We start from the raw sequence: 13,406 nt of genomic DNA, 5'->3' as shown, positions 1-13,406 counted from the left end.
TTCCCTTCTTATGAGGGACCTTATCAAAGTACTAAACCAGGTACCAACCAGAACAATTAAAAACCCAGGGACGGATGCAAGCCACTCAGGAGTGTCCCGACAGGGGACCGCTGCCAAGTCAGGGCACAGGGAAGTGGCTCATGGTTGCCCAGCACAGTGACATCTTAGATCAAACTGGGGACACAAACTGGGGCTGACATTGGAGGAATTTAGGATGCACTTTTTACTAAGAGGCCTTGGTAAAATAACGGTCTTCTATGTTTTCCAAAAGGCCAGAAATAGTCTTCAAACTCGTCATCTTTACATGGGGCCTTGCTGAGGTCTGAGCGTGTCTCCCAAGTTCAAGGGTTAGAAATTTCATCTTAACGCAGCAGTACCCAGAGGCAGGACCTGTAAGGGGCGGTGAGGCTGCGGGACTCTGGAGTGAATTGCTGCAGCTGCCTTGGGGGAGTGGGTTAGTCATCCTGACAGGGGGTCAGTTATAAAGGGGGGTCAGGCCTCCTCTCGCCCTCTGCCTTCCACCATAGCATGCTTGCACCATGCTCTTGGGCTTCCAGCCTCCAGAGTGGTGAGATGCACCAGTCTCCACTATTACTCCCTCAGTGTGTCCCAGCAGTGTGAAACACACGGCCTTATCGACCCATCTTGCCTCCTTGTCCCGGATGGGGACACCAATAGGAACACCAACCCCTACCCCACCTGCGGTCACTTTGAAAGAATTGTTATGTTTTTAAAGGACTATTCTTTTGAAAAAAGTAATGGGTGAATGGTTAGATTGTCTGAAAGTATTTGTAAATTAATTGTAAAAATGTCATAAACTTTGCTGCACGATTAACTTCTACTAAATGTTCAACTGAACAGAATATTATGTTCACAACTGATATGTAAGAAGAAATGCATTCGCAAAAGTATGTTTTGGAACTAACTTATCATTTTATTTGAGGATTGCACCATATTTAGAATCAGGACTGGTGGAAAGAGCTGCCCCAGAGGCAGGAGACTGGTCAGTGTGTCCTGCACTGCAGTGCGTGGTGGCCGCGGCTGTGGCATGTCCTTGTGTGGCTGTGTGGCTTTGTTGGCAAGCTATGGCCTGCGATCTCACACTCGCCCGTAAGTTCTGGTCATGAACTCTGGACACTGTGTGAACACACTGGGATCCTGCTGGACTTTGACTTGGCCTGTGGAAACCGTGCTGGGCAAGGTCCCGCTGCGCTCTTCCTTGAGAGTCAGGCAGCTCTGCAACGCTCCGAGTGGTAGGCAATCCACAATCATGCTGGTTTTCCAACAAGCTAGTCACTGGTTATAAATTATAGTCCACCTTAGAGACTGTGGGTTCCACGTTACAGGCAACGTGAGGCCAGGGATTCTCTGAAACCAGCAACATCCGTGGAAAAACAAGCAAGAAGTTTGCTCAGCAGTGGAAAAAAGAAACAGTGGAGCTGGAGCCCCGACCACAGGCACGGAGGACTGTGACAGTGTCGCTGGAGATGGCTTTAAAAACGGCGTTGCCCGTGTCCACTCAGACGTGGTGTGTGCGTCATAGACCACCTGACACCTGGATCGACACCCTGTCAACGAAGACAAGGATGAGCTCATAAAGGCTGGATGTAGAAGAGACCTCTGCTTGTCACACCAACGGTGTGATGAGACTCCTCCCAGACCCTCTGCTCTCCGAGATGACTTCAGACGCAGGGCAATTGTTATTATTAATTATTCTCCAACAGTCGATCAACACCCGTGCCAGAGCAGCCCTGTCATGCAAAACCAACAGCATGCTGTCCAGAGTGAATGTGACCTCTGTTGAACACATTTTGCTCCTTTCCACCAAAATAAGTGCTGAGCAGATGATAAAAGTCACTTCCTTGCATATCATGTAATGTGAAGGGTACTGATTCTGCCCAGTGCTCTGTTTATAGAACTGCTTATTTGTATGTAAAAACTACTATATTGTTCCAGTGTCCCATTTAGAAGACCATCTCTGTTCTCATTCTTAGTGATAATAAAGGATGTGTAAGATCTGGTCTGATTTCCAGCCTGTTGTAATGCACCTTGTCAATTTTGTGGAAACACTTGAATTGAACACTTGAGACCTGCAGGGTAAGAGCTGAAGACTCAGTGACTGAGGAGTTCTTCCCTCGTGGGGCTGAAGTGAGGTGCGAGGATTGAGTATTTTCTATTGTTTCTAATAATCAAACTTAACACAAGAGTATGGTTTTTACTTGGAATGGACCCACCATTTGACCCAGCTATCCCACTCCTCGGCCTATACCCAAAGGGCTTAAAATCAGCATACTACAGAGATACAGCCACATCAATGTTCATAGCTGCTCAATTCACAATAGCCAGACTGTGGAACCAACCTAGATGTCCTTCAATTGATGAATGGATAAAGAAACGGTGGCACATATACACAATGGAATATTACTCAGCTATAAAGAATAATAAAATTATGGCATTTGCAGGCAAATGGATGAAATTGGAGAATATCGTGCTAAGTGAGATAAGCCAATCTCAAAAATCCAAAAGATGAATGATCTCACTGTAAGGAATTTCCACGGAACCACGCCGGACATGGGAAATCACATAAGGGAATTTATTAAGCAAACAGTGTCTCCCTGCAGGGTAAGAGAGAAAATGAGAGGAAAAGAGAAAGGAAAAGAAAGGGCGCGCGCTAGAGAGAGTGGAAAGCCAGGAGGATAGAGAAAAGTGTGTAGGACAGAAGAAGAATGGAAAAAGATGGCGGGGAAGCTACAGTAAAACAGTTGAATTCTGCTGGACTAACAGGGGACCAAAATGGGAGAAGGATACTTGCAAGCTGACTGATGAACCAATAGCTAGCTAGGATGTTCACAGATTGGCAAGTGGTTGGGAGGCGGGGAAAATTACTGCACCTGATGGGCGGGGGAGCAGCTTTATACATTACACTCACTGATAAGCAGATGATGACACATAATGTGGGGTGGGAGGGGGGCAAGGAGGGACTGTATAGAGGGAAAAGAGGGGTGGGAGGGGTGGGAGGGAAGGAAAAAATAACAGAAGGAATCAAACCTCAGTACCCTATGTAAATGTATGATTACACAAATGGTATGCTGGTATGCTGCTCCTCCACGTACAAACAGAAACAACGCGTATCACATTTGTTTACAATAAAAATAAATTAAGATTAAAAAAAGAGTATGGTTTTTAAATCAAAAAGGAAAGATGCTCCAGTGTCTGTGAATGCCAGCGTGAGTGAGGGTTCACGTTGTAGGTGCTCTGTGCGCCTGAGGGTCTGGCTTCCCGCCCCCGAGGGTCTCGCCTCCCACGCCTGAGAGCCTCACTCCTGCATGTGAGGGTCTCACCGCAGGGCGCTGAGTGGCGCCTGAGGACCGAACTTCTGTGTGACATTTCCCACCGACGTTTACGGTCCTGACTCAGGGTCTCACCCAGACAGAAGCCCACCTAGGCCCCCAAAGGCAGCAATAACGCCGGCGAGTTTGTTTGTAACCGTCTGCAATGACCTACAGGCCTAGAGCGGAGCCTGGGCTCCAGGGTGTGGGGGGACCAGTGCTTGGTCTGGGAAGGCGTGTTCCCCACACTGCTAGTGGGCAGGGTTTCCATGGCGACAGGCAGGTGGCCACGGGAGGGCGCGGGACTGAGGACCTCACCTCAGAGATCCGGCCAGGCCGGGCGCACAGGAAGGAGGCCTCTGGCGGGGACAGACTGCTGCCTGGAGAAGCAGGTGGAAGGCAGCCTCACACCCGAGCACGAGCCCGCTGCTCAGAAGCCCCGGGGGAGGAGAGAGTCGGAGATGGCGCCTTCCCAGGGGCACCCTGGAACCCGACGGAGGACGGGAACCCGGGACTCCCGGCATGCAGCGTCCCTGGTGTGAGACGTGGCCAGAGAAGCCTCAGCAACGCTTCCCGGGAGAACGCCAGCCAGCCTGGGTTCCAGGTGGGCGCTTCCTCCCAGCACCGGGGCTCCCAGACCCGCTGCTTCCGAGGTGCTCTGGTCCAGGCGGGGACCTTCCGCATCAGGCAGGGACTGTCGCCAGCCTGGGCCTCTGCCCGTTGGTGTCATGACATCCTTCTGTCGACCTGCCCAAGACCTCTCTCCCTTGCCCTAGATGAAATTGAAAGCAGTCTCCCCAACTTTATCTTTAAAATCGTAACGCAGCTTCCTTGGAGCCTCCCCTGCACACTTCACTTTTCACGGAGAGCAGCCATGATGGAAAGGAGCGAGTACAGAATGCCCACTGCCCTGGCTGGCCACCGGCTGAATGCCGATTCCCAGTACGTCCGTGGAACCTGGGTCCTGGGGAGCGTCCTCAAGACCAGGGCTTAGTGCTCTGCAGCCACTTTTCTTTGCAAAGGTGCATTCACAGCAGAGAAGGGGACTGTGTGAGCAGCCGGAGCTCTGGACACGTCTGGCTCAAGGTTGAGCTGTGTCCAGGAGAAACGTGGAGGCCTCGCTAAGTCGCGGAACTCTGGATTCAGTTCCTAACCTGCAGGTGCAACGGGAGCATCGACACCTGCCTCACGCACATCTTAGCATGGCCACAAGAGCCGAAGTCAGAACGTGGCAGTGTCTGACTCCTTTCCAGCGTTCTCACTTCCCCGGGGCTCGTCCAGGGTGGGTGGCTAAGATGCTGGGGGCCAGCCTTGCTCCTCGCTGTGTGCCTGACTCTCCCTGCAGGCTGCAGCTTGGAAACTGCCTATGAAGCCGCAGAGTCTCCAGGTGCCTATGAAGGAAGCTGCCCAGTGTCCTGAGTTCATTCTGGCGCCGTCTGCAGTAGTTAGCACGTATGTGTCCCCCCAAATCCATGTTGAAACCCTAACCCATGATGGGTGGGCCTTTGGGAGGTCAGTAGGTCACGACAGCGGTGCCCTCATCAAAGGGGACCCCAGAGGACTGGGGTGTGGCTCAGTGGTAGAGCGCCCCCTGCCTCGCCCAAGGCCTTGGATTCCATCCCAGCAGTGCAAACCCAACAGCCAGGAGAGCTCGCTTGCCCCTTCCCGCCGCGGAAGGACACACGCGTGAGAAGACGGCTGCAGCCTGAGCAAGGGCCTCCTCAGAACCCATGGCGCTGGCCTCCGACCTCGGACTGCAGTCTTGGACCGTGGCACAACTTGTCCACAGCCTCCCAGTCCACAGCAGGTTGTCACAGCAGCTGGCAGACAAGTCACCTCCTTCCTTAGGATGCTGTGCGTGGACTGTGGAGCTGGTGCGTTGGTGTGGGTGGACTGGAGCAGCCTCCCGGCCCCTCGCTCCCAGTGCACCCTGTTCCAGTCTCCCCCAAGGAGTCCCTTCCCTGTGGACTCTCACTTCCACCTGCTCTGTGCCATCTGCCTACACGTCCTGCTCCTCGGCCACAAGAGACGGCCAAGCCTGCCCTGCCCTGCCTTGCCCAGAGTAGCAGGGACACGGCACCCATAAATCACCCTGCCTGACTTTTCCCTCTGCTGCTGGGGGGCCTGGAGACTCCTCCTTTCCCGTGGAGCTCAGCCACACGTTAGGAAGACTGTCAGCTGGGTTCCACGCAGCTCCCCCAGATGGGTGGGGGAGGATGGTCCCCAGGTTATTTGGCCATTGAGGAATCAAGTGCGAACAAGGACAGATCAGGGAAGAGGGCAGGGGGCCCACTGTGCGCTGCATGGCCCTTCTCTCACCCCCTGGACATCAGTCACGTTCTTCCTACCATCTGGGGCATCCGTGACCTAGAGGAAGAACAAGGAGGGAGAAGCTGGAACCACTTTCCTCTTGAGAACCTGGGCTTCGGCTTTGCTGCTCCTGCAGATTGGACAGGAGAGAGAAGCTGGGGTCACAGGAGGCTGGATGCTGCCCCTCCCCAGGACCAGCTTCCCAAGGGCAGCTCTGTGGGAGATGATGCTCCAGGAGAACGTGTCACTGGCCCCGGGCACTGGCAGGCAGAGTCACCGCTGCCACTCCGAGTGGCTTGGGGAGAGGCCCACTCCGTCAGAACTGGGGCAATGAGACATCGCCGTAAATGGGTGTCGGCGCCTGTGAAGAACTGCTCTTCTCTCGCTGCCCAGGGTGTCACGCAGACTCGCCGCAGGCGTAGCGTGAAGGGTCACAGGGGAACACCCGGATTCCAGGCCTGTCTCTGTCCCCCAACCCACATCGCCTCGCCGAGTCGCTCCGCGTCTCCAAGCCTCCACACCGCCTTTCCTCAGCGGGCTGGGAGTTCCAGCCTCTCTGGCTCTGGAATCTAAGGGCTAGGCGAACAGAAGCACTGCATTTTCTGGACCAGCCGAATTGTTCACTCTGTCTTCATGGACTAACGGGGAGCCGTGGAATAGAGAGGCCTGGTCCTCAGCAAGGGAGGCCCTGCCTCGGTTGTCCCCGCTGGAGCCTGTGTGCAGACCATCCCACCACCCACAGAGGGGAGGGGGCATTGGTCGGCAGCACTTATCTCTCGCTTCCTGTGCGCCCTCTGCCAGGTCCCCCGCCACCTCATAAGTCCCTACACACTCCATTTCCAAATAGACACCTTAATTCCCAACAGAGGGATTCCAAGTGTCAGCACAGAGGGGGGAGGTCAGGGAAAACAGGGAAGAGTCTGGGAGGAATATTTTTAAATGCTGGCGACACATCTCTCCTCATAGGGATGGTCCCAGCCAACCGTCCAAGCAACTGCTCCTGGGCAGCACCACAAGAGGCGTACCTGAGCCACCAGCAGAGACTGGACACCCCTCCTGCTCAGTCGCAGGCTGAGTCCCTGGGTCAGGCTGGCCAGCAGCGAGCCGCAGCCCTGCTCTGATGCCGCCCGGGCACCTCCCTGGATCCCCATGGTCATTGCCGGGCTGGGATCTCTGAAGCACATCTTGCTGATGGTCGTCTGACTTCCAGCCTCACATGGTGTCCGAGGGTAGTGGATGATCAGTCAGCGTGCACGCTTGGACTTCCACATCCTGCGTCTGTAGGACAGTGTGGGGTGTGGATGGCACCCTGGCAGCCAGTGCTGACGTCTCTGTTGCCACTGCGCAGGGGCTGTGGCACGGCCTGTGGTCTCGCCCGCACACTCTTGGCACAGCCTCTGCTGCGTGCTGCCCGGTCCCTGCAGTGCTGGGACCACTGCCTTTCCCCGGGAGGTGCTGTGAGCAAGGACCCGCTAAGTCCTGCTGTGACTGGGACAAGAAGCCCAGGGACACCAGTGGAGGGGAAGGCCTGGTTTGGCCCAGGGTGGCTCTGACTGGGGCTCTGACTCCCTGCACGGAGCCCATGGGAGAGAGGTCAGATGTCCACACACACCCCCTGGCACCTCTGTGTCGCAGCCTGGGGCACTAGCCAGGCGCGGAAAGCTGCTTGCTAGGAGGGACTTCTCAGCAGGTCGGCTGCCAGCCAGGGAGGGCCCTGTGCTCACAGGAGAGGCCACCACAGCCCTCTCCATTCTGTCAGCGTCCTGGGACGCAACCTGATAACTGGAGCAGTAGCAATCTGTGACCACGGCAGAGTGCGGAGAAAGCTTTCCCACCCACTGGAGAGCAACTGTAGACTTCTCCACTCCCACCTTTCCTTGCTCCCTCTGGCAATTTAAGATATTGGAAATTTAACCCAAATCCTGATTTTTTTGGAAGTAATTTTAAACCCTACAAGAATTTCTGACTTGAAGATAATAAATAATTTCTCATATGGATGAATATGATTTTTGTCTACAGAGGTGAAACGCATCACACTAGACGTATTTACTAATTTCTGAAAATCCAGCATGATCACAAGGCTTGCTGGGAAGACACTGACACTCTTCAACCTGCTGCACAGATGAGGAAACTGCCCGAGACTGGGAGACTCAGCAAAGCATCCAGCAGGCAGCCTCTGTCTGTGAAGGGGACACAGAACAAGGACGCCTGTGCTGGGAAGCCTCTGGCCCTGAGAACCAGTGACGGGGAGGCTGGAGGGGAATTCAGAATCTGGTTTCTGCTGTTTCTCCCAGGCTGCCTGGAGACGGCGCACACTGAGCCTGGGCGGAGACTGGTCCAAGTTCAGGGCACTGTCCTCTGAGCGCAGAGTACCCAGGTGACTGCTCCCAGGGCTCCCGCAGACTGAACTGAAGTCTGCGCTGCAGGCTGAACAGCTGGGATCTGTTCCTTCCGTGGCCACTACCACACTACCAGGGGTGAGAGCTGGGTTTGAGGGCACCGGTCAGCACCCTGGGGACTCTGCCCCACATTCCTGCACCACCTGCTCGCAGACGCTAAGGTGAACGTGTTGCAGAATCCACTGCTACAATGTTTTCCATTTAAGAATGGTTAAGGGCTGGGCTGTGGCTCAGTGGTAGAGCACTTGCCTAGCACGCGTGAGGCACTGGGTTCCATCCTCAGCACCACAAAAAATAAATACATAAAATATTTTTTTAAAAAAAGAGTGGTTAAAAGTAGTACATCACAATGCAGAATAGCACAGAGAACCCTGAGCCATCTGAGGTTTGGTGGGTGAGGACGGGAGCCTTCCCTGGGCACAGCCTCAGGCTTACTTTTTGGGTTGAAGTGAGATGGGTGTAGGAGAGGGCGGGTGTAGTGGACAAATGGGACTGGGTGCCAGTAGGATTGGGCGAGGACGAAAACAAAGGAGCCTGGTCTTTTCCCTAGGTTCCGGAGAGGCTTCAGTTCTTGTTGCACGTTGGGCCTCCGCCTTATCCTCTGCGAGCCTCATCACTGCTTGTCTCCCTGCATTTCCCTTCTGGAAGTGTATGTCTGCATGTTGACGCCTTCTTTGTAGAAGCACAGGGAAGCATGACAAATCCTAGACTAGGGATGGTGGTCAGTTTGCAGCTTGTTACAAGCCTCTAAATATGCCAGCCGGGTGAGCAGTCTCTGAGGTATCCGGGTGGAGGAAGGAGACCGGTCCCACCAGTCACACAGGACAGACACCTCATCTCCGCCCACAGAGCTGCAGCCAGGCACATGCATGGACATGGACTCACGTGGGAACAGGTGGGCAGGGCTAGACCGCCGGTTACCTTAGTTACTCTGGCAGGGATCCTGTAGGACTTGAATTATTCAACTGTATAGATCTGGCTACAGATCAGCAAATAATTAATTAGATTTTTTTTCTCCAAATAAGAAATTTCCTTTGTTTCATTTAAGATAGCACAGATGTAATTAAGAGAAAAGAGAAGTATTTCCTACCCTTAATAACCTGAGGCTGAGGGGGTAGCCCATCTTTGATAGTAACTTGTAGGAAGTTGCTGGAACCATTCTTATTTCCACTTTCTGATCACAGACCTGATGTGGAAGGCTCACCTGGGCACCCCCTGTGGGATTTCACCTGCCTGCCAGCTTCCTGTTCTGCTCCCTTAAGGGCTCTCTGTCCAGCAGTTCCTTCCTCCTTCCTATCGAATCCCCACTGATGTGACCAACCACTGGCCCACCACCCGACCCCTGCTAGGCAAGAGAAGACCCAAGGGACACTCAGGTCTATCTAGCCCAACTTCAAGGCCAAGTCCCGTTAATAGAGCCGCAGAAAACATAACGCAGTCGCTGTCATGGTTTAGGCCTGTGTTAGGCCTTGGAGAATCTCTGGCTCCTGGGTTCCTACATCATTTCCAAAAGATGGGTGTTGTTTCTGCAAGATGAACATGCAGAAGGGAGCACACGTGCACACACACTATTCCCATGGTACGTCAAACACACTCACCGAAGCACACACACTCACACGTGCGTCACACAACAAATAGCAACCACAACAAGAGTCAAGGGCCTGGGGTCACCCTCCTTCGAGCTGAGCAGCATAGTCCACTAGGCCAGACCCTATACCCTCTACTTCTGGGTGTGGGCCATGGGTCCCTAAGGACTTTCAAGGACTTGTAACCAGACACAGTCTTGCTGGTGGGAAACGACAATCCTTAAAATCGCTCTTCTCCAGAGCATCGTTCACACACGTGCTCACGCACGCACGCACACATGCACGCACACGGGACAATTCAGGCAGCCCCGCAGTAGCCTCTGGGTCGGGCTGCTTAATCACTAAATCCCGCGCACGGCGCGATCCTGTGGCCAGGGGGGCCTGTCTGTGGAGGGAAGCGGCTGGGTCCCCTGGCGGCCCAGCCCCAGGGAAGTCGCTGGAGGGGCGGGGAAGCGCGCGCGGCGGGGCCCAGGCGGGGTGGGGCTGCAGGGGCGCGGGCCCGCGGGGCCTTTAAGGGGGCGTAGGGGCGGCCCCTGTCCGCGCCGGTCCCGCCCCCGGCCCGCCCCCGGCCGGGCCTCGTCCGGCCACTGCTGGGCCGCGGGCGGGACGCCCGGGGCGGCGTGCTGGGAGGAAGCGCGCCGGGCCGCGGCCCCGGGAACTTCCCAGACGCGCTAGGCGGGCGCGCCGGCCGCCGGCTCTGCTCCCGCCTTCCCTTCTCCCAGGTGTGCGGGGCTTGGGGCGCAATCCTGGGCCGTGGCCGCCAGGCGCCAGCCGGGCATTCCCTTCCTGCTCGCCCCGCCCGGCCTCGGGCCTCCAGGCGCTGCGCCTGGCCTGGCTCGGGCCCGCCGCGCCCCTTCCAGCCCCCGGCCGAGGCCGGCGGATGTCCTGAGCTCACCGCCGGCGGGCTCTGCGTCCCGCACGGGGTTGCTTGTGGAGTTGGGGCGAGGCGGGCCGGGTATGCGCCATCACCATGGCCCGGCTGGGCTGGTGGCTCGGTGAGGTCCAGTGGTTCGTGTTGGTGTCGCTCTTCGTCGCGGCCCTGGTCACGGTGGGCCTGTACCTGACGCAGTGGGCGCTGGCCAGGGCGCGACCCCCGCCGCGGCGGAGGGCGGAGCCCGAGGAGGAGCGGCGCCCCGAGTCGGACGCGCTGCTTTCTTGGATCCTGACGCTGAATAGCTGGAGGAGCCAGTGGCAGGCGGCCTGGGTGATCGCCCTGAACCATGAGGCCAAAAGGAGAGGGGTGAGTTTCCAGGAGAGCCGGCCGGGGTCGGGGCAGGTTGACGGGAGCCGCGGTGGGGAGAGCCCTCCTTCCTGGGGGCGTTGTCGCAGCCTCGGGCTGACCCGAAGTGAGCCTTCCCCACCTCCAGCCCGGCAGAGCCTCCGGGAAAGTTAGGAGTAGGGCGGAGGAGAATGAGGGACCCTCGGTGGGGAGTCAGGACAACGTGGTTCTTTTTCATACTCGGAACATCAGGAGCGCCAGGCCCTAAGCTGTGCGGGGATGGACGGCTGCTGGAGGGACGCGTCAGAACCTCCCTGCCTGGACTCCCGGGTGGATTCCAGTGTCCCATTGCACATTCACTGATCTTGCACCTGATAAACAAATAACTGTGATCCAAATATACTTCCCTTCTCTAATCTCACTGAACTTTGCCAAGAATTTCTTTGTTTTTAAAAAGGCTTTTATTTCTGGGTGTATGAAACTAGTGGCCAATTTGTTGAGGCCAGCTACTTGCCAGGGGGTATACTGGGGGCTTTGTGTACACATGATCTCTGAGTCAGCACACTCTTGGGGGTAGATGCCTTCACCATTTTACAGGTGGGGAAACGGAGGCCTGGAGAGGTTAGGACATGCAGCCTGTGGGGGCACAGGCAGAAGGTGAACCTGGCTGCTTCTGAGTTCAGACTGTGGGCTTGCGGCTTAGCTGCCACCTCACACTCCTGTGATTGTTTCTTTCTTGTTAATTATTTGGTGGCTTAGTCTTACTTTTAAGACTCCTTAGTCTGCTGACAGGCTCTGGGGTGGGTGGTGGCTGCTATTTGGAGCACTCCGCAGGGGGCGAGGCACTCCTGACAGTCCTTCAGTCCTTCGGGGTGTGTGCCTTTGCTTGTGTAACCTGGTTGGGGAGACAGTGGCTGCTGGCCTCGGAAATGGGGGATGCTGGTTCCTGGACCCATCAACCTTCGAGATGCTCCACAGTCGCCCGGTGTTTTTGCCATGCCTTGGCACTCGTAGCCATGGAATTACAAAGCGAAAGGGTTAGAGTGTAAATTAGCATGAACCCAACAACTCCGTTGTTCTGAATGCTTAAAAAAAATAACCATACCTTTTGGATGATAAATAAAAGATGGGTTGACTGAGGTCCGTCTTGGCGGCTAGAACTGGTGCCCCAGCTGTCCAGAGCTGGACATCTACCTGCATCAGCTCTCAAGTCCTGTGTCCTCATGCCTGGGAGTAAACATGGGTCACAGAACTTTGACTGACCTGGTCACAGGCCTGTTCTGGTGCTGAGTCCTCTTCGGGCTGGTGACTAGGCCTGTGTCCTCATGTTCTGGTTCTCTGGAATGCAGGCGATGTCGGGCGAGTGACCGTAGGGTTCTGACACTGGGACTCCTGGCGGAGTTTCAGGCTGAGAGCCAGTGGCCCTGCCTTTGCAAGTTGGGGATGTCTGCTTCATTTCCTGTCATTTCTCGATGGGCTTCCAGAAGTATGCCCCCTTAGGGGGAGAGCTGCAGGTTGTCCGGCACTGCAGTGTCAGCAGAGAGAGGAGGAAGCCCCTGACCTGCACTGGTCTGGGTCGGTGGCACCAGTCTGAGACTCCTCGAGGAGAGAAGTGAAGGGTTAGGGTGAAAACCTTTCCCCTGAAGCCCTGGAGTCTTCGCAGGGGAGCTGGGCTCCATGCGCTTCTCAGTTCTCTCTGCTGTTGGCCACGCGCAGCCTTGCACGCCAGCAGTCAGGATGGAAGCAGCCATCACGTACTGGGTTTCAGCTCAAAGCAGCCCAGATCCCCTGTGGCATTCTGCGTGGAGCAGTCTGTAGTGTCACTCCTGAGCCAGTGTCTGGGAGTGTTGCCTGATTTGAATTCAAGTGGAGGGTTTGCAGGCAGAGAGGATTCTGGCAGCTGACTCCCTGCCACTGACTAGCACCCTCCCAGTGTCCTGGGCCTTCACTGTTGTGACAGTAGTGACAGTGTGGGCGAGCAGGTGCTGGTGTCTGTGCTGGTGGGCACCCTGACCCCAATGGCCGTGCTTACAGGATTTCTTCACTCCCTCCCCCGCCTGGGCTCCCACTAATCCCCGATTAGGGCTGGCACTCCCAGCCTGCCCCTGCTCTCCACGGGCCTGGCTGGCCAGAGGGCCACCTCTTAGCCCCCTCCCAGTCCTGCTAGCTCTCCAACCCAGCCAGGGGAGAGACCAACACTTGGCTGCCACCTGCAGATGGGGAGATGCTGGTAATAACTTGTTCCTATCAGCATGCTGCATGAAAAGTAGACTTTTCTATCCAAGGACAACTGTAACCCTCCCATTGCAAGTCTCACCCAGTTTTGTATTTCAAGATGGAAAGGAACCAGACTCTTCTAGTCGAGCCTCTTCCCTCTCTGGAATCAGTGCCGAGGCTTGTGAACTTGCGGGAGCTGCTGAGGGTCTCCTGGAGCCTGAGCTGGCCTTTCCAGGGTCCATTCTCAGCTACAGCCATGTTCCCCGTGGGAAGCAAATTCAACTTGAGACCCCGATGTTTTCTTTGAATGAGGTCCAGTAAGAAGGGCTAAAGGGTATGGTTGTTT

At 55.7% G+C, this 13,406-nt stretch overlaps 1 protein-coding gene across 2 annotated transcripts in view; it reads left to right on the top strand.

Moving 5' to 3' along the window:
* Nucleotides 1–10,185: 10,185 nt before the first annotated feature.
* C2cd2 (C2 calcium dependent domain containing 2) overlaps nucleotides 10,186–13,406 on the top strand; it is a 54,916-nt gene continuing 51,695 nt past the window's right edge. Inside the window, exon 1 of one of the 2 annotated variants that reach the window (XM_047563727.1) lies at nucleotides 10,186–10,864. In XM_047563727.1, the coding sequence (XP_047419683.1) occupies nucleotides 10,595–10,864 (270 nt within the window). In that variant the 5' untranslated portion in view covers nucleotides 10,186–10,594. The remainder of the gene's footprint in view (nucleotides 10,865–13,406) is intronic. The other variant, XM_047563726.1, reaches the window with a different exon arrangement.

The sequence above is a fragment of the Sciurus carolinensis genome, chromosome 9 (genome assembly GCF_902686445.1).
Source record: "Sciurus carolinensis chromosome 9, mSciCar1.2, whole genome shotgun sequence".
In the NCBI taxonomy this organism is placed as follows: domain Eukaryota; kingdom Metazoa; phylum Chordata; class Mammalia; order Rodentia; family Sciuridae; genus Sciurus; species Sciurus carolinensis.
The sequence above is the reverse complement of the archived record's forward strand: the minus strand, read 5'-3'. Positions and strand labels throughout refer to the sequence as shown.